The following is a 21,758-nucleotide window of genomic DNA, read 5'->3' as shown; positions in this document are numbered from 1 at the left end:
GGGAGACGTGCTGCTGACAAGATAGAACTGCATGCGATCGGCGTAACACGCGCTCGTCCCCATATTAGCTCCTTGTGAAAGGCGCAAACGAACACCAATCAACAAGCGGTCTCGTTAATCGGCTGCCAAAGCCACCCAGTGGACAATACTCCACCTGCCCAGCAGTTTTCTGTAGAGGGGAAAAAAAACAAAAAACTACAACTGGATTTTACTTATCTGTTGCAGAATAGCAAATCCACAGCATTTCCTCAAGCGCACATTTGAATAAAGTTTAAATCAATCCAGAGAAAAATCCGCAGCACGATTTGATGCAGATTTATATTGCGGTTTTACCCGTTGGATACGCTACAGATTTTCCACAACAAAAATTCTGCAGGGTATCCGTCCCGTGCGGACATCTCCTAAAGGATTGTGCAGAATTAGTACGTTTTTTTCCCCCCACAAATAGTGCCATGCTTGTCTATGGGCTGTGTCTGGTATTGCTGTTCCATCAAATGAATGGGGTTGAGCTATAATACCAGACATAGCCCAAGGAGAGATGTTTTGTTTTTTTAATAAATCTAATCCGAGACATCACTTTTAAACTGCAGTTCAGAATAGTTACCTCTTTTCATGTTTTTTTGCCTTGAAGGCCGGATTCACACGAGACAGGGACTCCTAGCGTCATAGATAATGATGTGTTTGGTCCGGGAAATGTGGCCGACGTATGGACCGTATATCCCGGACCAAACGCGCGTGCGTGTGTGCATGTGCGTCTCCTTAGAACGGTAAACTCAATGAGGGGACGATCACACTGCTGTTCATCACCAACTTTTTTTTTTAAAAACCACAATGGATTCTATTAAACAGTTTCCTACTTTCCCCTAATGCTGTGCTGGATGAAATGGTTCTTAAACCTAATTTGCTAGCAGTTAGTACCTGAATATATGGTCTTGGGAAGATTAACATTTTAATCTACCCCTCCTCACACCATATCCATTCCAATATAAGGCTATGTTCACACGCTTCACAAAAAAAAGTCTATTTAATACGGAGCTGTTTTCAAGGGAAAACAGCCTCTGATTTACAGCTGTTTCCTTTAGCAGTTTTCTACAGACAATTAAAAACAGCTCCAAAAACAGCTCAAGAAGTGACATGCACTTTTTATGGGGTGTTTTTACAAACGGCACATAAAAAAAAACCAGCCAAAAAAACACCATGTGGGAACGAAATGCCATTTTTCCCATTGAAATTAACCGGCAGATGTTTGGAGGTCGTTCAGCCTCCGTATTTCTATCCCTTTTTCTGGCATTTACGGCCGAAAGACGGCTGAAAATAGGCCGTGTGAACATAGTCTAAGGGAAAACAGCTCCTGATTTTCAGCAGTTTTTTTTTTCTAGCAACTCGTGTTTTTTACGGCCGTTTTTGGAGCTGTTTTTCTATAGAGCTCAAAAAACCACTCAAGAAGTGACATGCACTTCTTTGCGGGCTTTTTTTTATTTTATTTACACAGGCAGATTTTAAAAACTGCCATGTAAAAATACACCCCGTCGGAACAGACCGCCATAGTTCCCATTAAAATCAATGGGCAGATGTTTGGAGGGGGTTCTGTTTCCGATTTTTCGGCAAGAAATATGGCCGAAAATAAGCCATGTGCACATACCCTAAGAGGCCATTTACTCAGTAGAAAGGTGTACAAGTTTTCCTAACTTACTCCTTAATGCTCTCGTATCTCTGGTGGTTAGTGTTTCCTCTAAAACAAAAAGTTCAACAAAAAAAAAGAGACACAAAAGAGCCAAGGTTTAAAAGTTTATTTTTCAGATTTTTTATTTTTTTTCGTTTCGTTTTATTTCTTGAACTATTCCAAACATTCCAAACCTTTGTCAGACGATGTGGAACGTACCACAGGTATGCAAATAACAATATTTCCATAGCTTTACATGTTTCCTTTAAAACAAACATTCGGGCTACTGAAAATGGCACAGACCTAGAAAATGTGCAGAAAAGAAAAATATACATCCGGTACAATGTTTCCATTTTATTTATTAATAAAACTTTTTGGAGCACTTCATGACATGTTCTACAGAGGCCAAGAGATGAGTAAGCAAATTATCCACCAGAAACACATCATCGACTTTCTAAAAGAGATGGGGAGGAGATTAAACTGAATGTGTTTCAAACTATTACTTGACATAAATTTGGGAATTTAATTTATTGAAACCAGTTCATGAGAAGTGCTACAGAAATTGCAGGAATTAATTCCTGAAGTGCTAGTGATGTCTCCAATGACTGTATTCTTCTATTGCCAAAAATGGGAAACGATCGCAGGAGGAAGTAGAAGACATTTCCTTTGGCTGCCGGCAGTGGAAAGAGAGTAGCCATTCCCAATCCAATCAGTGAAGAGACCTCAACTAAGGTTGTGTAACTGACCTCTGGCTCTGTCACAACATTATAAGTGGCCTATCTTCTACATGATGTGATCGGCGCTGTAATGTAGATTACAGCTGTGTTTTTTATTTAGAAAAGCTATAATTTGACAGAGTTATGACCTATTTATGCTAATGAGTTTCTTAATTGACAACTGGGCGTGTTTTACTTTTTGACCAAGTGGGCGTTGTGGAGAGAAAAGTGTATGACGCTGACCAATCAGCGTCATACACTTCTCCCCATTCATTTACACATCACATAGTAATCTTACTAGATCACTATGTGCAGCCACATACATACACATTAACCTTACTCAAGTGTCCTGACAATGAATAGGCATCACCTCCAGCCAGGACGTGATGTCTATTCAGAATCCTGACACTTCGGTAACGTTTGTGTGGGATTTACAGCAAGGCAAACCTAATCTCGCGAGATTACGCTGTAAACGGTCATTTAAAACGAGACCACGCTTGCCTTGCTGTAAATCTCACACAAACGTTACCGAAGTGTCAGGATTCTGAATAGACATCACGTCCTGGCTGGTAGTGATGTCTATTCACCGTCAGGACACATGAGTAGCGTTATAGTGTGTTTATGTGATTGCACATAGTGATATAGCTATTTGCAGTGTAAATGAATGGAGAGAAGTGTATGACGCTGATTGGTCAGCGTCATACACCCCTCTCCACAGCACCCACTTGGTCAAAAGTAAACCACGCCCAGTTCTCCATTAAGAAACTCATTAGCATAAAGCTAAAATAGGTCCTAACTCCGTCAAAAATTATAGTTTTTCTAAATAAAAACCTGCTGTAATCTACATTACAGCGCCGATCACATCATGTACAAGATAGGCCACTTATAATGTGGTGACAGAGCCTCTTTAAAGGGGTTGTCGAAGATTAGACACAAAGTCTGCCATTTCCCCAGAACCACCCCCATTCATATCATTGAGCTTTGTCTGGTGTTGCAGCTCATACCCCTTTAGGTGTAACAGTTTCAGGAATAAAACCACCAAATGCTTATCCTAATGAATAGGATTCCTGTTGTGGATTCATTCTAGCATTTGACAATCTTTCAGAGAGGTTTCAAGGGAAAATTCAGTAAAGACCGTTCAGATTCTCATGAGGAATCAGAACATCCCACAAACACCCTTCATTCTAGTGTACAAGAAAAGGAGCCATTGTCACTTGCTGATCTTTAGTGAAGTAAATGTATATGTAACAATTGTAGACGTGGACAATCCAAAAGATTTTATAAATCGCAAATCGTTACGTCTATGGTCCTGGAATTCCATTGGTAGTTTCACTTTATGCTCAAAACTTTTTCACAGTGGTCAGAAACATTCATGGGGGGGGGGGGACAGATGAAGAAAAAATTAACTGGAAAAATTCATACCGTACGAAATATCTTTTTGTGCATGGCATATTGTTTAATTGGTCTATGAGCAGTCACAGGTTTTACAAGTGTGGGTGCTGAATGCATAAATCCAAATTCTTAACTCATCAAGTTTTCAGACAAATCATTCACTAAAAACCACTGAAGTAATTCATGATAAGCAGGGTGGAGGGCAGTGTTAAGGGGGTTTTACACTGGGCAATTATCAGGCATACAAGCGTTCATAGATCGCTCGTTGCCGATAATTGCCCTGTGTAAACAGGGGATCGATCAGCAGATGAACAAGCAAACGCTCGATCATCTGCTGATCGGATCATTTGAAAAAAACTGAAAAATATTATCTTTGTCGGCAGCACATCTCCCTGTGTAGACAGGAGACGCGCTGCCGACACGATAATGTATGGGGACGAGCGATCGGAGTAACGACCGCTCATCCTCATCCATAGCTCCTTGTGACAGGAGCAAACGAGCACTCAACAAGCTCTCTCGTTGATCCGCGCTCGTTGCACTGGCCAAAATCGGCCGCTGTTATAGGGCCTTTACCTATAGCCACCAGAGCGTCACCTTCACTTCATTCAAAATCACAGATGGATCCTGGGTTCCATGGTCAACAACATGCTCTTCTCTCAATTGCATACATTACACATGCTACACTAGGCAGCAACAACAACATGCTGTAAACTATATCCACCTTCACAATCTTTTTTGTTATTACTCTAACGAACCTAAAATAAAACAACTTTGCAAATAGTCTGCATAGTAACTGTGGACACAAAACAGTAAGATTTTTAAATAAAGACAAATTGCAAAGTTGCTTCAATTCTTATTTTAGATGCATGAGAAGAACAAAGCAAATTGGTGACAAAGGTGGACATAGCCTAACACAACAAGATCTGATACTGGCTTAAGGGCGCCAGTAACGAAGCTGGAAAACTATTTCATTTGCTTCTTCATTGGATGGCTCCCACCGTTATCTTTCTTCAGTTTTAAAAAATAAAATAAAAAATAAAATATTATTGTGGAAAGTAAAATAAACCCAATATTATAGTGTGGTAGACATAAGCATCATTCTCTAACACTGTCTGACCACAGCTGGCATGAAGTGACGGCTGGCACACCGCATCATGTCTATGCCTAGTTTATGGAAACCTCATCTTTCATGGCTCCAGTACCTCATGGGAAACCCCCCCCCCCCCAAAAAAAAACAACCATACCCAATATATTATAAATGAAGAGTTTGGACGAATCAATATAACCTAATGTTGTGCATGCAAGTTCACAGACACAAAGGATGGTCGGTACTAGCAATATGGTAGACGGTGACTGGCAAAATGAAGGCCTAGAACCTAAAGAATGAGCCTGCTGGCATGTCCCCTTTGGAAGGGAGAAAAAAAAAAACAAAAAAAAAACCCGCCAGGGTCATGGTGCCGCTCTTGGTCACATGATAAAACACAAATGCATATTTTTTTTTTCCATTGGTTCTATTTCACAATAATTAAAGAAAAAAAAAAAATTATACTCATACCCCCTCCCCTTTGGTTGTCATTTAATTTACATGTTTAATAAGCTTTATTTACAGAGCAGTCCCCCCCCCCCCCCCCCATCAGTCTCCAGTATGGCCTAAACAGCATTGTCAAGCAGGAGGGCGCCGTTTGTTTTTTTCCTCTTTTATGCAGAATCTTAAAAGTAACAGATGTCGAACTCTCGGGGAGGGGCGAGCGAGGACCAGATGATTTCTCTCAGTTACTCAGAAGTAGTTCTGTTGCAGTCTCTACATCCCATGCCTTGGATGACAAGGCAGCTATTACTGCGTTCTGTAAGAGGGAAGCAGAGGAAAAGATGAGGAGATTTCCACAGACCTAATAAAAGACTCAAAAAACCCAAGGCCTGATTCACACCAATGTTGTAAACGTCCGTGTGCTGCTCGTTAAAACAACGGACAGGCCACGGACCACTGCAATTCAAGGGGGCTATTCAGACGTGTGATTTTTCACGCAGCGTGTTTCCACTGCGTGAATCTCACTCCATGTCATATTCTAGTCCTTTTTGTAGACCACGCGTGAAAATCACACACAGCACACGGACATCATCTATGTGCGGTCTGTGTTCCACGCAATAGTTGCTAAAGAAAAGCGGAGGGAAAAGAAAAACAAAAATGTGCAGCAACACTGACAAACGGATGCTACACGGAACACACTGATGGCACATGGAAGAATCGTGCGGGTTTTTTGCAGTCGCAAAACTGACACGGACGTGTGAATCTGGTCTTAACCTCAAATGCCCTTCAACAGTAAAAACAGAGCTCCCCAATGTATTTCCTAATGAGCCCCCAAATATGTTCTGGTCATTATAGCGTCTGTTGCTAGGCAGTCACCATGTGACCATGCTCATGACTTCCATGTGAAACAGTGTAGTCACCCACCAGTTTGCAGAACGGCTGGTAGTAGGTTGGTGCCACCAAAGCTTCCACACATAGGATTTCTAGATTATATTCTCTACTTAAAAAAGAGCTGTACACTTTGGGGCGAAAATTTGGCTTTGTACTGTAGACCCAAGTAATCGGAGACTAGACTGATTTTTGGGAACACAATGCCTGACAAGATCATAAAAAAGGCTTCAACCCCAGCCCAGCACCCGCTACGTGACAAACGGAAACAGGCCTCAGGCTAGTGGACCGATAGCCAAAAGTGCAGCACGGAAAGAGAGTGAGCGTGTGTACTAGTAAGGCTTCGTTCACATCTGCGTCGGGGATCCGTCAGACCTTCCCGTCAGTGGAACCCATGAACGGAAACCCAAGCTTTCCGTTTGAAATACCATTGAATTCAATAGTAACGCTTCTGTTGCTAATGGTTTCCATTTGTCTCAGTTCTGTAAGGTTTCCATTTTTTGGTAGAATTAATAGCGTAGTTGACTACGCTACTGATTCCGCCTAAAACCCAGAAACCTTACGGAACGGAGACAAATGGAAACCATTAGCAACAGAAGCGTTACTATTGAAATCAATGGTAATGCAAACTGACAGGCCTGACGGAACCCATGGACGGAACCCTGATGCAGATGTGAACAAAGCCTTAGCCAACTCAAAAAATCCACTATGTACATTTCTAAAATGGAGAGTTAATGACATTTTCCCTTTCGTAGTATATTCCACTTTGCAACAACTGCCTCTTCTGACTGGTCAGTCACGTTATACCAGGAGCGCAAATGTAGCAAGCGCAATACTTACTCTATCAAAGCCCATAGCACAAAGATTCTCTATTTTTCTTGTGTATTCTGGACTAGTGACTGGTGCGCCTGCGTATATATGTGCCCACAGCCGAGCAGTCTGTTTGAACATTTCTGGATTTTGCTTGTACTAGAGGGGAAAAAAAAGGAAAAAAATAAAAAGCATGTGGAGGCGAAAAGGTAAGTAATTCCATGATACACGTCAGAGAAACTAATGTCGGCTTCGTAGATTTTCATACTTGTTTTCTCTTGGATTTTAAGTGGTTACGTCATGAAGAACAGCCCTGTGTATATTAGGACACATGGATGTCAGAGAGGATGGCATCCAGCTCACCACCCCTGGGATGGAAAACATGTGCTAGTTGCCAATACTGAGAAATTAGCCAGCAAATTGCATACGGTACATTTCCCATGATTCCCAGCTAGCCGGGAATTACACATGCTCAGGAGATTTACCAAGTTAGTCACAAAGAGCTCCACATTACAGCACAGACAGGATACAGATTTAAAGTGATTCTGTCAACCGTTTTGACCCCTCAAAACTGCCGACAATGCTATATAGAGAATGGGGAGAGAAGCGTAAACATACCTGGGGGGGTGATCATGCAGGTAGCGGGACCAAGAAATCCTGGTTTCAATGTCCCTGGCAAGTGCTATGAGGTGCCCTTCGTGTGCAGTGCTTTGGGCTCTCTGCACGGAACGCTTCCCAGCTCCTACCCTGAGTGACAGATCTAGCGGTCTCCTGATTGGATGTTAAAGCTGTCACTCAGAGCAGAGGGGGAAGGGCTGGGAGGAGATGAGTGCAGAGGCGCCAAAGCACTGGACATGAAGGGGCCTCCTCCATAGCACTTACAATATTGGCACAGGAGACATTAAAACCTAGATTTCTCAGTCATGCAACCTGCTTGACCATCACTCCCAGGTATGTCTACACTGCTCTCCCCGTTCTCTATATAGCACTGCCAGCAGTTTTGAGGGGTCATAACTGTTGACAAAGTCCTTTTAACCCCTGAACAAATATATCCGTCCTAAGCAGGAGCTAAGTTCCTGCATAGCGACGGATATATCAGTCGCTCTGATCTCATGGGTACTGACACTGTACCCACTAGATCAGCAGCAAGAGCACGGCTGTTATACACAGCCTGGCTCCAGCCGCAACTGCCGGAATCAAAGCGCGCTCAGATTCCGGCAGTTTAACCTTATTAGATCTTGCTATCAATAGCGACAGCGGCACCTAATGTGTTTGTCACCCCGTGACTAGATCGCGGGACGCCGATGGGTTTCAATGGCGGCCGGGGGCCTAACAAAAGCCCCTAGGTCTGCCTTCAGCAACTGAGGCATGGCCTAATAGATTGCAAGTCAGTTTTACACTGACAGGCAATAATGCTTTGGTATACTCAGTATACCAAAGCATATCAGCGAGCAGAAGATAAAGTGAAGTCCCCTAGTGGGACAAAAAAGAAATAAAAAGTTAAAGTTTCTGAAAAAAAAATTAAAGATTATAGTAAAAATAAAATCACTTATGGTATGATTTAAAGTGTTTTTATTTAGTAAAAAGGTGTCAAACAAAATAACACATGTATAGTATCGCCGCGATCATGACGAACAAAAAAGTTAAGATTAAACCGCCGGGTTTAATTAAAAAGATAAAAGTTAAATCAATATGCATCCAAAAATGGTTCAATTGAAAAATACAACGCGTTCCGCAAAAAACAAGCCCACATATGGCTACATCAACGGAATAATAATTATATAAAAAAAAAAAATAAAAAAAAAAAAGTTATGACTCATGCGACAGTGAAAAAACAAAATATAATCCCTGGTTATTAACGTGGAAAAAGGCCTGGTCATTAAGCGGTTCTACGCTTTGGACAATTTTGACTTTTTAGAAGAGTACCTTGACAATAAGATCGCAAAGTGCCCCCCAGCAATCAATGGTTATTGAAGGAAAGACAGATACCAACAAATGACTATAGTATATAGTTATTGAATAGAATGTGCATCTACCCCTTCAATAGGCTGTCCGGCCCTGCTAATAGATACCCATCCAAAAAGATGTCAAGTCAGGAACACCATTGCCAGGTGGGCTTTGATTTAACACAAGGTCACGTAGTGTAATGGGATCACCTGATTAGCCACCACTGCGTCCTGTGGGTCATCTGGTTCTGCTGCAGCCAACAAAGCTTGCAATGATAACAACACGGTTCTTAATGTCATAGCCGCTGCCCTGTGGTGAGATAGAACAGTAATAAGACAAACCCAATAATAAGTGTATAAAACTTTACATGAACTCATATGAATTGTATTTACATGACCCTCGATGCTATACGCTTTAGGCCACTTTCAGATAGCTGCAAGACCCATACCCCCTGCGGCTCTTGCGAGAATCCTACGGTGACCCAGGATCGGTCTAATAGAACTGCTGGGGGGGGGGGGGGGGTGTCTGGGCCTTCCAGTGGTAAGTTGGTTAAAACATGGTCTTATTAGAGCCATCTAAATCCAGCCTAAGCCTGAATTCTCTACGTACTCCGTAAAGGCAATGCAGCAAATACAGAAATATTAAAGGTCTTACCATTGATCTTTCAATATATCCAAACATATGGCTCCTGTAACTGAACTAATATTTGGATGCCAAATTTTAGTAATAAACCGCACCTGGAAGAGAGAAAAGCGGCATTAGTACGACAGCCTCAATAATGTCACCTGCAAACAGATATCGTCCAAACGTCTACGGTGTCTTCCGCACTGAACGCTTCATGTCTGGCCATACACAGAAGCTGCAGATATTTTCTCCATAAACACGCCTGCTAGTCTCCCAAAGGATCAGATCAGTTAAAATCCAACCCTCCAGACCCTTGTTTCCCTGAAGTGCGTCAGGGGGACAGTCTGGCAGCTCCCATAGATTGCTGGTAGAAATGACTCGGACTCTATCATATAGAGAGAACTGGGGTGACGAGCGTGAGTGTGACACCCCTGATAAAGGTTCTGCTGTACTCTGCTATTGCACATGCCCGGAAGCCGTCCTATTCACCGCTACTGCACATGCCCGGAAGCCGTCCTATTCACCGCTACTGCACATGCCCGGAAGCCGTCCTATTCACCGCTACTGCACATGCCCGGAAGCCGTCCTATTCACCGCTACTGCACATGCCCGGAAGCCGTCCTATTCACCGCTACTGCACACGCCCGGAAGCCGTCCTATTCACCGCTACTGCACATGCCCGGAAGCCGTCCTATTCACCGCTACTGCACATGCCCGGAAGCCGTCCTATTCACCGCTACTGCACATGCCCGGAAGCCGTCCTATTCACCGCTACTGCACATACTCCTGCTAAAAACTGATCAGAAACAATCAGTAGCATCTGTGCGAGCACGGCCACCGTTGCAGGACCGCGGTAGCGACCGTAGTCATGGGAACCATGTGTAACTCGGAAAGGGACCTAATCTAGAACATAAAAAATCTCAAAAAATGAGCGGAAGAGAAAAAGGATATTGCCAAATATTCATAAATTGACATTGAAATATGATCATTGAGAACCCCTTTACATGAGATTTTAGTATTAATATTAACTGAAATTAAATTTTAAACAAAACACAACTGAACAATTCCTTGCGTCTTCTTACCTTTGGTGGATTAAAAGGGTATGTTTCTGGTATTTTAATTTCTAACTGATACCGCCCACCTGTAATAAAAGAAACCCGATACATTACTATAAACATCAGTAACGTCTAATAAAAGGAGAATATTTCATGTAAATAAAGCTTAAAGATCGGTTTATGAGAAGTTCTAATGTCTATGGGGGCCTCTCAGTGGCAGATGTTGGGGAAAGGAGGATTGGATTTCCCCTCTGCCTGCTGAAATTAACACGCACGTTCGCCCGTTTATATAATTGTGCTACAATTCCTCACCAGTTTTAAGATCTCGGTTTGCTGTCTGTGAGCGGAAACATTCATTATATCCAGACGCTGAAACCCCTTTAAGGGCTTTTCCCAATAATCGATATTTATCACCTATATGTGATAAATTTTTGATCTGTGGGGATCCAACCGCTGGGACCTTACCGATCCAGAGAATGGGCTTACCTTGCCGTTCCTGGGAGCCCCATAGGAATGGAGCGTTAATGCGCATGCTCGACCATAACTCCATTCATTTCTATTGCGCTGCCGAGCGCAATTTTTAGCAGCCCAATAGAAATTAATGGAGCCGTGGCCGAGCACACGCATCACCGTTACATTCCTATGGGGCTCCCAGGAACGGCAAGATGAGCCCATTCTCGGGATCGGTGGGGTCCCATCTGTCGGACCCCCACCGATAAAATATTTATCACCTATCCTATGGATAGGTGATAATATTTATTATGAGAAAACCCTTTAAAGGACCTAATGGGTCTTACAGTTGAACGAGATAAAGACCTCTGCAAAACCAAATATCTCCTGTCCTGATCGTGTACAATGTATCAGTGCAGTTACAATGAATCAGGTGGAATTCAGGTTATTTGGCTCATATAGAATTGCCTAGTCTGGATACAATTGTACCAAACTCGCAGCTGTGTGTACAATGTATCAGTGCAGTTACAATGAATCAGGTGGAATTCAGGTTATTTGGCTCATATAGAATTGCCTAGTCTGGATACAAATTGTACCAAACTCGCAGCTGTGAGAAGAATTAGGTCAGTAATCGGTTTTCTACTGTTGCTCGCAAACAAAAATGTTCCTATTCACTGACAGAAAGCAGAGATCTTTAAAAAGGTTGAGTAATTAGAATATAGTATATTAGGAAGTTGCATAATCTTTCACTTCACAGGATTTAAACTTTACATATAACCGGAAACTCCCTTTAAAAACAGGCTACAACACAATGTTAACCCCTTGACGCACCAGGACGTAGCGGTACGTCATGCATTGCAATGCTTTAACGCATCGGGACGTACTGGTGCGTCATGGATGTAAACGGTCACCCTGTCAAAGGATACGGTGACAGAACTGCGCCATCAACGGTTTATGACAGTTCAACGGCAGGGGACCAAATCACAGCTCCTTGAGAACAAGTGTGTGATGGAGCTGGCTCAGAAGCAGAGCCAGCACCATCACCGCCAGGTGTCAGCTGTATATTACAGCCGACACCCCGCTGTAACTGCCAGGACCGGAGCTAGGCGCCGATCCGGCCGATTAACCCCTTAGATGCAGCGACGTCCGGTGCCATTTCCTTGTGGACCGGAAGCCGCGGCTGGACAGTAAGATTACTACTTCCGGTCGCGGCTTCCGGACTTGTGCACTTGGAGCGGAGGGAGCAGACGGGCCGGAGGGAGCGGCGGCGGCAGGAGCAGGTAAGTTATTTACTACTGTATGTTAACCTACTACACTGTGTGTTAGCTCAAAAAATGGCGACACAGTGTAGGAGGTTTGACCGTTCAATCCCCTCCTTTCTCCTGGCACTAGCCAGGATAGGGGAGGGGGGATTCTGTGAGCTCACTAGAGCGAGTGAGTATTCCCAAATTTTGCAGCATAAAGCAATGTGGTTGCTTTACCACATACCAATGCTGCAATTTTGGGAATTGCTCCATCTAGTGACCAGCACTGGGAAAGGTTATAAATTAGAATCTAATTTATAATATTTCCTGACTCGTGAAAAAATAAAAAAAATTTGGACAGTGTTTAAGCATTCATACACTAACTGTTTAACTAAAAAGAAAAAAAATAATAATTTCTAGCGACACATTCCCTTTAAGGGGAATTACCAAAATTGTCTGTCAAATTTCAGATGTAAAGCCAATAACTGATATCAAGTAGATCTATATGCATTTCATTACTACAGAGAAAAAACTGGCTCCTCCTTGAAATGATAACAATTGGCGGTCCCAGGATCGCAGGACTCCGCAAGCCGAACAACTCTACATGCATCACTATGACACGAAATACCGGATTGCTCAGCTCAAAGGGTGCAACACTGTCCATCATGTGTGTTTCTACAGTGTCTGGTCCTATTATAGGCCACGGACACTAGCAAGTCGATCACTATGAAATGAGCGGGATCTGCCAGCCCTGGAAGCGACTAAAACAGCTGTCCATAACCATTAGACAGCTGTGGGCCAAATGCTGTATTGTGCTATAAATTGTTGTGGATTTTCGGAGCGGCTTCTAATCACACCCTTATTGTAACCACATAAAATAAACAGTAACACGTACAAGACGAAAAAACGAGTGACCAGGTTGACTCACACAGTTGTTAGTCAGTGGTGCAGTAAAGAACTAGTCAGTTGTTTTTTCGTCTTTTATGTGCGACTTATAATAAGGGAGTGTTCAGAACCGCACCTAATTCTGCACAGAAAATCGGCAACAATGTATTGATTTCACGGATACAAGAGAAGTTTCCATCACTTCCAGTGCCGGTCATCTGGTTTCTTCAAACCATTTGCAACAGGATGGGACATTGGACGGAGACTGGGTGAGCTGAACACTTTTTTTCTATTGCCACCACAATATATAGGCCCCTTTAGCACAGATTGACATCTTAGAGGAGGGTCTCTCGCTAAGGACCCCCCCCCCCCTGTGAGCCAGAATGGAGAACTGCTCCGCAACAGTGGTTCATACTCTGGCAGACTCTGCTTGTCCATGCACTCTAATGGCTGGCATGTAATGCTACATTTTCACTACATGGTATATATGTAGTCAGACACTACTTGCCCCAAAAAAAAAAAAAGTCAGACTCGTGGGAATAGACCAATTTCTAGATTAAAGGGGGTGGAGTCTTTGTGATACAGCCCCTTTAACAGGTTCCCGAATGCTGGCCGTATTTATACGGCCAGCGGTCAGGGTCTCTGAAGTTCGCCGTATAGACTATTTACGGCGGCACTTCAGAGACTGTGCACGCGCGATCGCGTGCACACAGCTCTATGCCCTGGCTGTTGCTAACAGCCATGGGCACTGGGCAGAATGTCAGGGGCCAATCTTTTGGCCCCTGAACATGTGATCGCTGTGACAACCAATCACAGCGATCACATGCATTTCTGCATATAAAAATGTGTGCACGTGATCGCGTGCACACAGCCCTGTGCCCACGCTGTTACCAACAGCTCTGGGCACTGGGCAGAGTATCAGGGACCAATCTATCAAGCCCAGAGTCAGCGCAGCGTCTACCAGGAAATTTTCGAGCACTTCATGCTTCCCTCCGCTGACAAGCTTTATGGAGATGCTGATTTCATTTTCCAGCAGGACTTGGCACCTGCCCACACTGCCAATAGTACCAATACCTGGTGTAATAACCACAGTATCACTGCGCTTGATTGGCCAGCAAACTCGCCTGACCTAAACCAAATAGAGAATCTATGGGGTATTGTCAAGAGGAAGATGAGACACCGGACCCTACAATGCAGGCGAGCTGAAGGCCGCCATCAAAGCAAGCTGGGCTTCCAGTACACCTCAGCAGTGCCACAGGCTGGTCGCCTCCATGCCACGCCGCATTGATGCAGTAATTCATGCAGAGTCGGAGCCCCGACCAAGTATTGAGTGCAGATACTGTACATATCTTTCAGTAGGACAACATTTCGATATTAGAAATCAGTTTTGAAATTGGGCTTATATAATATTCATTTTCTGAGAGACTACATTTTGGGTTTTCATTAACTGCCATAATCATCAATATTAAAAGAAAAACATGCTGGAAATAGATCACTCTGTGTGTAATTAATCTATAGAATATAGAAGTTTCACTTTTTGAATTGAATTACTGAATTAACCTTTTGATGATATTCTAATTCATTGAGAAGGACTAATATATGGAAAAGATGAGAAAGATCAAAGAGGCACAAGACGGAGCAACGCACGGCAACACGTTAGATAAACTATAGCAATCTCCTGTGTATGTGGTCAGGCCTGTTACACGCAAAAATGCTGGAAAAATTGTCCAGTGTGAACATACCCTGATAGGAACAAACATGAGAAGATTTAAGGAGGAGATGTAAGGAACGCTCGGTGGCTGCATACTGCGTACGGAAGGCTCCCATGTCATCTACGTTGTACAGATGTGTGGTATAAAATAAGAGTGAATGCATTTCTACAGAACGCCTCTGCTCTAGAAGACAAGCAAGCTGTACCCGAATAAGAAGTCACTGTCAGGGGGTCAGATGAGGAGGGAACAGCCGGTAAAAGAAAGTAAGTAAACCGCGTTAAGTAAGGAAATGACGGAGAGACGGAAACCACCTGATAAACGCTTAAAGAGGCTCTGTCACCAGATTTTGCAGCCCCTATCTGCTATTGCAGCAGATCGGCGCTGCAATGTAGATAAGAGTAACGTTTTTATTTTTAAAAAACGAGCATTTTTGGCCAAGTTATGACCATTTTTGTAGTTATGCAAATGAGGCTTGCAAAAGTACAACTGGGCGTGTTGAAAAGTAAAAGTCCAAGTGGGCGTGTATTATGTGCGTACATCGGGGCGTTTTTAATACTTTTACTAGCTGGGCGTTCTGACGAGAAGTATCATCCACTTCTCTTCAGAACGCCCAGCTTCTGACAGTGCAGACACAGCGTGTTCTCGAGAGATCACGCTGTGTCGTCACTCACAGGTCCTGCATCGTGTCGGCCACATCGGCACCAGAGGCTACAGTTGATTCTGCAGCAGCATCAGCAGGTAAGTAGCTACATCGACTTACCTGCAAACGCCGATGCTGCTGCAGAATCAACTGTAGCCTCTGGTGCCGATGTGTCCTCGCTCGTCTGACACGATGCAGGACCTGTGAGTGACGACACAGCGTGATCTCTGGAGAACACGGCTGTGTCTGCACTGCCAGAAGCTGGGCGTTCTGAAGAGAAGTGGATGATACTTCTATACACAACGCCCAGCTAGTAAAAGTAGTAAACACGCCCCGATGTACGCACATAATACACACCCACTTGGACTTTTACTTTTAAACACACCCACTTGGACTTTTGCAAGCCTCATTTGCATAACTACAAAAATGGTCATAACTTGACCAAAAATGCTCGTTTTTTAAAAATAAAAACGTTACTCTTATCTACATTGCAGCGCCGATCTGCTGCAATAGCAGATAGGGGCTGCAAAATCTGGTGACAGAGCCTCTTTAAGGAAAACCTATTGCTCATAAATAAGAAACAACTGGGAATTATAGAAGATTATATGGGGAGTGTCATGCTTTAGAACTTATGACCAATAACACACTGAACCCTTTGGAGCTACTTATTAGGTATTATAGATTAGATTTTCACTCGTTTCAGGGAGAACTTAAGTTTTAATTTTAGCGGCTCCACAATAAAAACCTTCACAAAAAACAAAATAGTTAGGCACCAATAGTAAATTTCTAGATATACGTTGGCAACCTGGAATTTTCTAGTGTCACCTTATTTCTAATACATAGATGCCTAAAACTAATGTATTGGAGGATCCACTGACAACTATCTAATCACAATGTGAGACTAACAGCAAATTCACATGCAGCAGATTTTGTTGCAAAAATCCCAGCGACTGTCTCATTCATCTGAATAGGGTTTACAGAAATCCATGCACATTATACTGGAACAACATCGTTCACATGTACAGTGAAGGAAATAAGTATTTGATCCCTTGCTGATTTTGTAAGTTTGCCCACTGTCAAAGACATGAACAGTCTAGAATTTTTAGGCTAGGTTAATTTTACCAGTGAAAGACAGATTATATAAAAAAAAAAAAAAAAATGAAAATCACATAGTCAAAATTATATATATTTATTTGCATTGTGCACAGAGAAATAAGTATTTGATCCCCTACCAACCATTAAGAGTTCAGCCTCCTCCAGACCAGTTACACGCTCCAAATCAACTTGGTGCCTGCATTAAAGACAGATGTCTTACATGGTCACCTGTATAAAAGACTCCTGTCAACAGACTCAATTAATCAGTCGGACTCTAACCTCTACAACATGGGCAAGACCAAAGAGCTTTCTAAGGATGTCAGGGACAAGATCATAGACCTGCACAAGGCTGGAATGGGCTACAAAACCATAAGTAAGACGCTGGGTGAGGAGGAGACAACTGTTGGTGCAATAGTAAGAAAATGGAAGACCTACAAAATGACTGTCAATCGACATCGATCTGGGGCTCCATGCAAAATCTCACCTCGTGGGGTATCCTTGATCCTGAGGAAGGTGAGAGCTCAGCCGAAAACTACACGGGGGAAACTTGTTAATGATCTCAAGGCAGCTGGGACCAGAGTCACCAAGAAAACCATTGGTAACACATTACGCCGTAATGGATTAAAATCCGGCGGTGCCCGCACGGTCCCCCTGCTCAAGAAGGCACATGTACAGGCCCGTCTGAAGTTTGCAAATGAACATCTGGATGATTCTGAGAGTGATTGGGAGAAGGTGCTGTGGTCAGATGAGACTAAAATTGAGCTCTTTGGCATTAACTCAACTCGCCGTGTTTGGAGGAAGAGAAATGCTGCCTATGACCCAAAGAACACCGTCCCCACTGTCAAGCATGGAGGTGGAAACATTATGTTTTGGGGGGGTTTCTCTGCTAAGGGCACAGGACTACTTCACCACATCAATGGGAGAATGGATGGAGCCATGTACCGTCAAATCCTGAGTGACAACCTCCTTCCCTCCACCAGGACATTAAAAATGGCTCGTGGCTGGGTCTTCCAGCACGACAATGACCCAAAACATACAGCCAAGGCAACAAAGGAGTGGCTCAAAAAGAAGCACATTAAGGTCATGGAGTGGCCTAGCCAGTCTCCAGACCTTAATCCCACCGAAAACTTATGGAGTGAGCTGAAGATCCGAGTTGCCAAGCGACAGCCTCGAAATCTTAATGATTTACAGATGATCTGCAAAGAGGAGTGGGCCAAGATTCCATCTAACATGTGTGCAAACCTCATCATCAACTACAAAAAACGTCTGACTGCTGTGCTTGCCAACAAGGGTTTTGCCACCAAGTATTAAGTCTTGTTTGCCAAAGGGATCAAATACTTATTTCTCTGTGCACAATGCAAATAAATATATATAATTTGGACAATGTGATTTTCTGTTCTTTTTTTAATATAATCTATCTCTCACTGGTAAAATTAACCTACCCTAAAAATTCTAGACTGTTCATGTTTTTGACAGCGGGCAAACTTACAAAATCAGCAAGGGATCAAATACTTATTTCCTTCAATGTATTTACAATTTCTACAACAAACCTGCCAAGTCTGAATTCACCTGAAGGCAGAGTTCACATGGGGTGGATACGCTGTGTAAAAGGCCGGCCTCCTGGGATGACCTTTCATCCCAGGAGGCTGCTGCAGCGGCAGTCACATGGGATGAAGCATCATCCCAGGAGGCCGGCCATCTGACATCATCCAGGCCGGCCACGTTTCATCCCATGTGAACACCGCTACAGCCTGTGATTGGCTGCAGCGTCACATGCGATGAAACTTCATTCCAGGTGGCCGCGCTGGAGGGAGGAACACAGACATCTGGGTATGTATGAGAATTTTTTTTCCATGAGTTGCGTTTTTTGCAGTGGAATCGTTGAACACGCCGCAAAAACAACGCTGCTATTTGCTGCGGGTTTTACCTCCCCATTGAATTCAATGGGGAAAACCTGCAACAAATTAGCCGCGTTTACGCAAATACAATTGACATGCTGCGGAATAACATTCCGCACTGTAGGTCAATCTAGGAGTGTTTTTTCCGCTCCGTATTTACGCAGCGTGTGGATGAGATTTGTTCTCTCACCCACATTGCTGCTACTGTATTTGCTGCAGATTTTCAGCAACGAATGCCGTTGCAGAAAACCTGCAGTATTTACACAACGTGTGAACCTACCCTTAGGCTATATTCACACGGGACGGATACGCTGTGTAAAAACCACACAGTGTATCCAACCTGGAACCCGCAGTACATTCAGTCGGAAAACTGCACCACAATTTTCCAGTTGCGATTTTTGCGGCGTAATCGCTACACATACGGCGCAAAAGTTGCAGCACTGCGCTTTGCGGGTTTTGCATCCCCAATAAATTCAATGGGGAAAACCTACAACTGAAAATCAACAAAAACGCAGCGTAAAAATGGAAATCCTGCAGAATTAAATTCCACACCGCAGGTCAATTTATTAACGTTTACGTTGCGGTTTTTTTCAGCAGAGTGGGCATGAGATTTGCTTAAACGCATCCACTTTGCTGCTACTGTAAATGCTGCGGAATTTCTGCACAGATATCAGTTGCAAAAATTACGCAGCACTTACGAAACATGGGAACCCGGTCTTATTGTATAAATGTCTGCATACCATACAAAATGGGGATGGTTTTACTACTCAAAAAAAACTTTTAACAGCAATCATTTTCTCTTCTCTGCAAACCATTTCCAAGTCTCACATATTCATGGATTGTAATAGAATCGATAGGACATGTGATAAATATTTGATTCATGGGAAGAAAGGATTGTTACAGAAGTGAAAGATATGGAGAAAACAATAGAATGACATCAGATCTCTCCACAAAGAGAAAATCTCATAACTAGATGAATCATCCACTTATTCAGGAACACTGGAAATGAAGTACAGAGATGAGATCATCGTGATCTGCTACTCAGCCAGACAAAAGTGCCGCTGCTCAAGGGTACACACCCAAAAGGGCGAGTGGAGAAATAAAACATAAAAACGTAATCATGTGTTTTATTTTCCCTTTTATACAATAAAAGTAAAAGTACACCATGTCCAATGCATAAACTCTACACTAATAAACCTACTTATCCACTGACCGCTTATACCGTGCAGTACTAGGATGATGAAGGGTAACCTGGTGACCCCAGTACTTGTCGTTTTAGCCCTGCTTTACCTACACAGGCATTCACAGGAGCCGCACTCCTAATACAACATTTACAGCAATTCAATCTTCGAGTGCAGACAACGGCTGTTTCCAATGAATATGAATGAACAACTATCACAGTCCCAACTCTGCTGAGTGAATCGCAGTCAATTGGAAATTCAGATTGTACCGTACTGAATGACAGATAAAAGAAAACAAGAAAAGGTGACAAAGTAGGTGGCTAGGTGTCAATGATTGTTCATGTGGTATAATTGAGATAGACGGCAACTTCCAATGTAAGAGAACAATTCCTGTATATGTGAATCTAATAAGGCAAAGTTCACTGCCTTAAAGGGGATGTCCTATTATGGTATATGAACATCGTAGAGGGGGTTCTCTGCTCGTGGCATCTTCAAAAGTGGTTTTCCTGCCCCATGAAAGAATATACTGGTCTTTTAAATCACCAGCTGCTTATCTAAACACTGTATAGCAGTGACATCGGCAGTCACGTGTCGAGAGGACACCTCATCTATGCCAGTGGCAAAATTTCAGCAAGTTATGGCAGAGCCACGTGATAGATCAAATACCTCATAGGTTAGGGTACTAGGGGTGGCGCCAGCACCTATTGGGAGTAAGGGTGCCCCCTGAACAGTTTACCGGTGACTGAGCCTACATTCTCCATTTACTTTAATAGAGATGTGGTCATGCTTGTGCGGCCCTCTCCATTGAAGTCTATGAGCGTTACGGAAAGAGCCAAGCATTGCTACAAATAGGAAAAGGTCCCTGAGGTGGGACCATAACCTATAAGGCATTTATGGCATATCTTGTGAATATGCCATAATTACCTAAGATGGGAATACCCCTTTTAAGCCACGTTTACACATTTCAGGTAAAAACAAAAAAATATAATGCATCAAAAACTGTGAAGCGGAAGGTATTTCTCTGCAGAGATCCCTCCACTCACATAGCAGCAGGTCAAATGGGTTCATTCCCTTTCCAAATATCCCTGATCCTCTCCCCAATGTCCTTCATAAACACAGATCAGCAAGCACAATATTTAGGTGGATGTTCTTACCTTCATACGGTGTGTCTGGCGGGCCAGCAATTTCACCTCTCAGCTCAGAGAAGTTCTCATCTACTAGGTCTACTTTGATTTGGTTTTTGCTAGTCTAAGAAGAAGAAAAAAAATACTTATAAAAATATGGATTTTACTTGAACATACATAAAATCTGCACTGTAAAGTCAATATGTAGAGAAGTAAATCGAGACACACACACACGCACACACACACGCACACACGCCAGAGATAAAATGTAACACTGAAGCTATAGAGCTCCATCATAGAACCTACGTGGTGGAAACATTTCAACAGGTGAAACATCAGAGATGTGGATCCGAAAAGCAGTATAAAAAACAAAAAAAGAGACAAACTTTTCTCCCTTGTATTTACTCCTGTGTTTGGCTAAAAAAAAATTGAAAAAAAAAACGGTGTGTGATTCCAGCCTAATCGAAGCGTAATCTCGTAACCTGTCATCTACAGCGTAATCTCGCGAGATTACGCTTGCTCTGCTGTAACTACCACAGAGTAACGAAGTGCAGGGATTGTGAATAGACATTCCGTGGAATGTCTATTCACTGTCTAAACACTTCAGTATCGTTAATGTGTTAGCATAAGAAAGCACATAGCGATCTAAAAGGATCCCTATGCGCTGTGCAAATGAATGGAGAGGAGTGTATGACGCTGATTGGTCAGCCTCATACACTCCTCTGTACAACGCCCACTTGGTCTAAAGTAAAAACACGCCCACTTGGGCATTAAACAACTCATTAGCATAAATCTAAAATCGCTAATAAAGTGGTGAAAACAGATCGTTTTTTTTAATAAAAAGCATTACTGTCACCTACATTACAGCGCCCATCTCCTTATGTAGGAGATAGGGCACTTATAATG

At 43.0% G+C, this 21,758-nt stretch overlaps 1 protein-coding gene across 1 annotated transcript in view; it reads right to left on the bottom strand.

The window, feature by feature from the left end:
• Positions 1 to 3,814: 3,814 nt before the first annotated feature.
• The window catches only part of UBE2K (ubiquitin conjugating enzyme E2 K), a 29,729-nt gene continuing 11,785 nt past the window's right edge, over positions 3,815 to 21,758 (bottom strand). Inside the window, exons 2-7 of the mRNA XM_075859320.1 lie at positions 20,883 to 20,976; positions 10,651 to 10,709; positions 9,599 to 9,681; positions 9,154 to 9,253; positions 7,028 to 7,156; positions 3,815 to 5,615 (exon numbers count right to left, since the gene is read on the bottom strand). Coding sequence (XP_075715435.1) covers positions 5,541 to 5,615; positions 7,028 to 7,156; positions 9,154 to 9,253; positions 9,599 to 9,681; positions 10,651 to 10,709; positions 20,883 to 20,976 — 540 coding nt within the window. The 3' untranslated portion in view covers positions 3,815 to 5,540. The remainder of the gene's footprint in view (positions 5,616 to 7,027; positions 7,157 to 9,153; positions 9,254 to 9,598; positions 9,682 to 10,650; positions 10,710 to 20,882; positions 20,977 to 21,758) is intronic.

The sequence above is a fragment of the Rhinoderma darwinii genome, chromosome 1 (assembly GCF_050947455.1).
Source record: "Rhinoderma darwinii isolate aRhiDar2 chromosome 1, aRhiDar2.hap1, whole genome shotgun sequence".
Taxonomy (NCBI): domain Eukaryota; kingdom Metazoa; phylum Chordata; class Amphibia; order Anura; family Rhinodermatidae; genus Rhinoderma; species Rhinoderma darwinii.
Note: the sequence above shows the minus strand (reverse complement) of the source record. Positions and strands in the feature narration are given on the sequence as shown.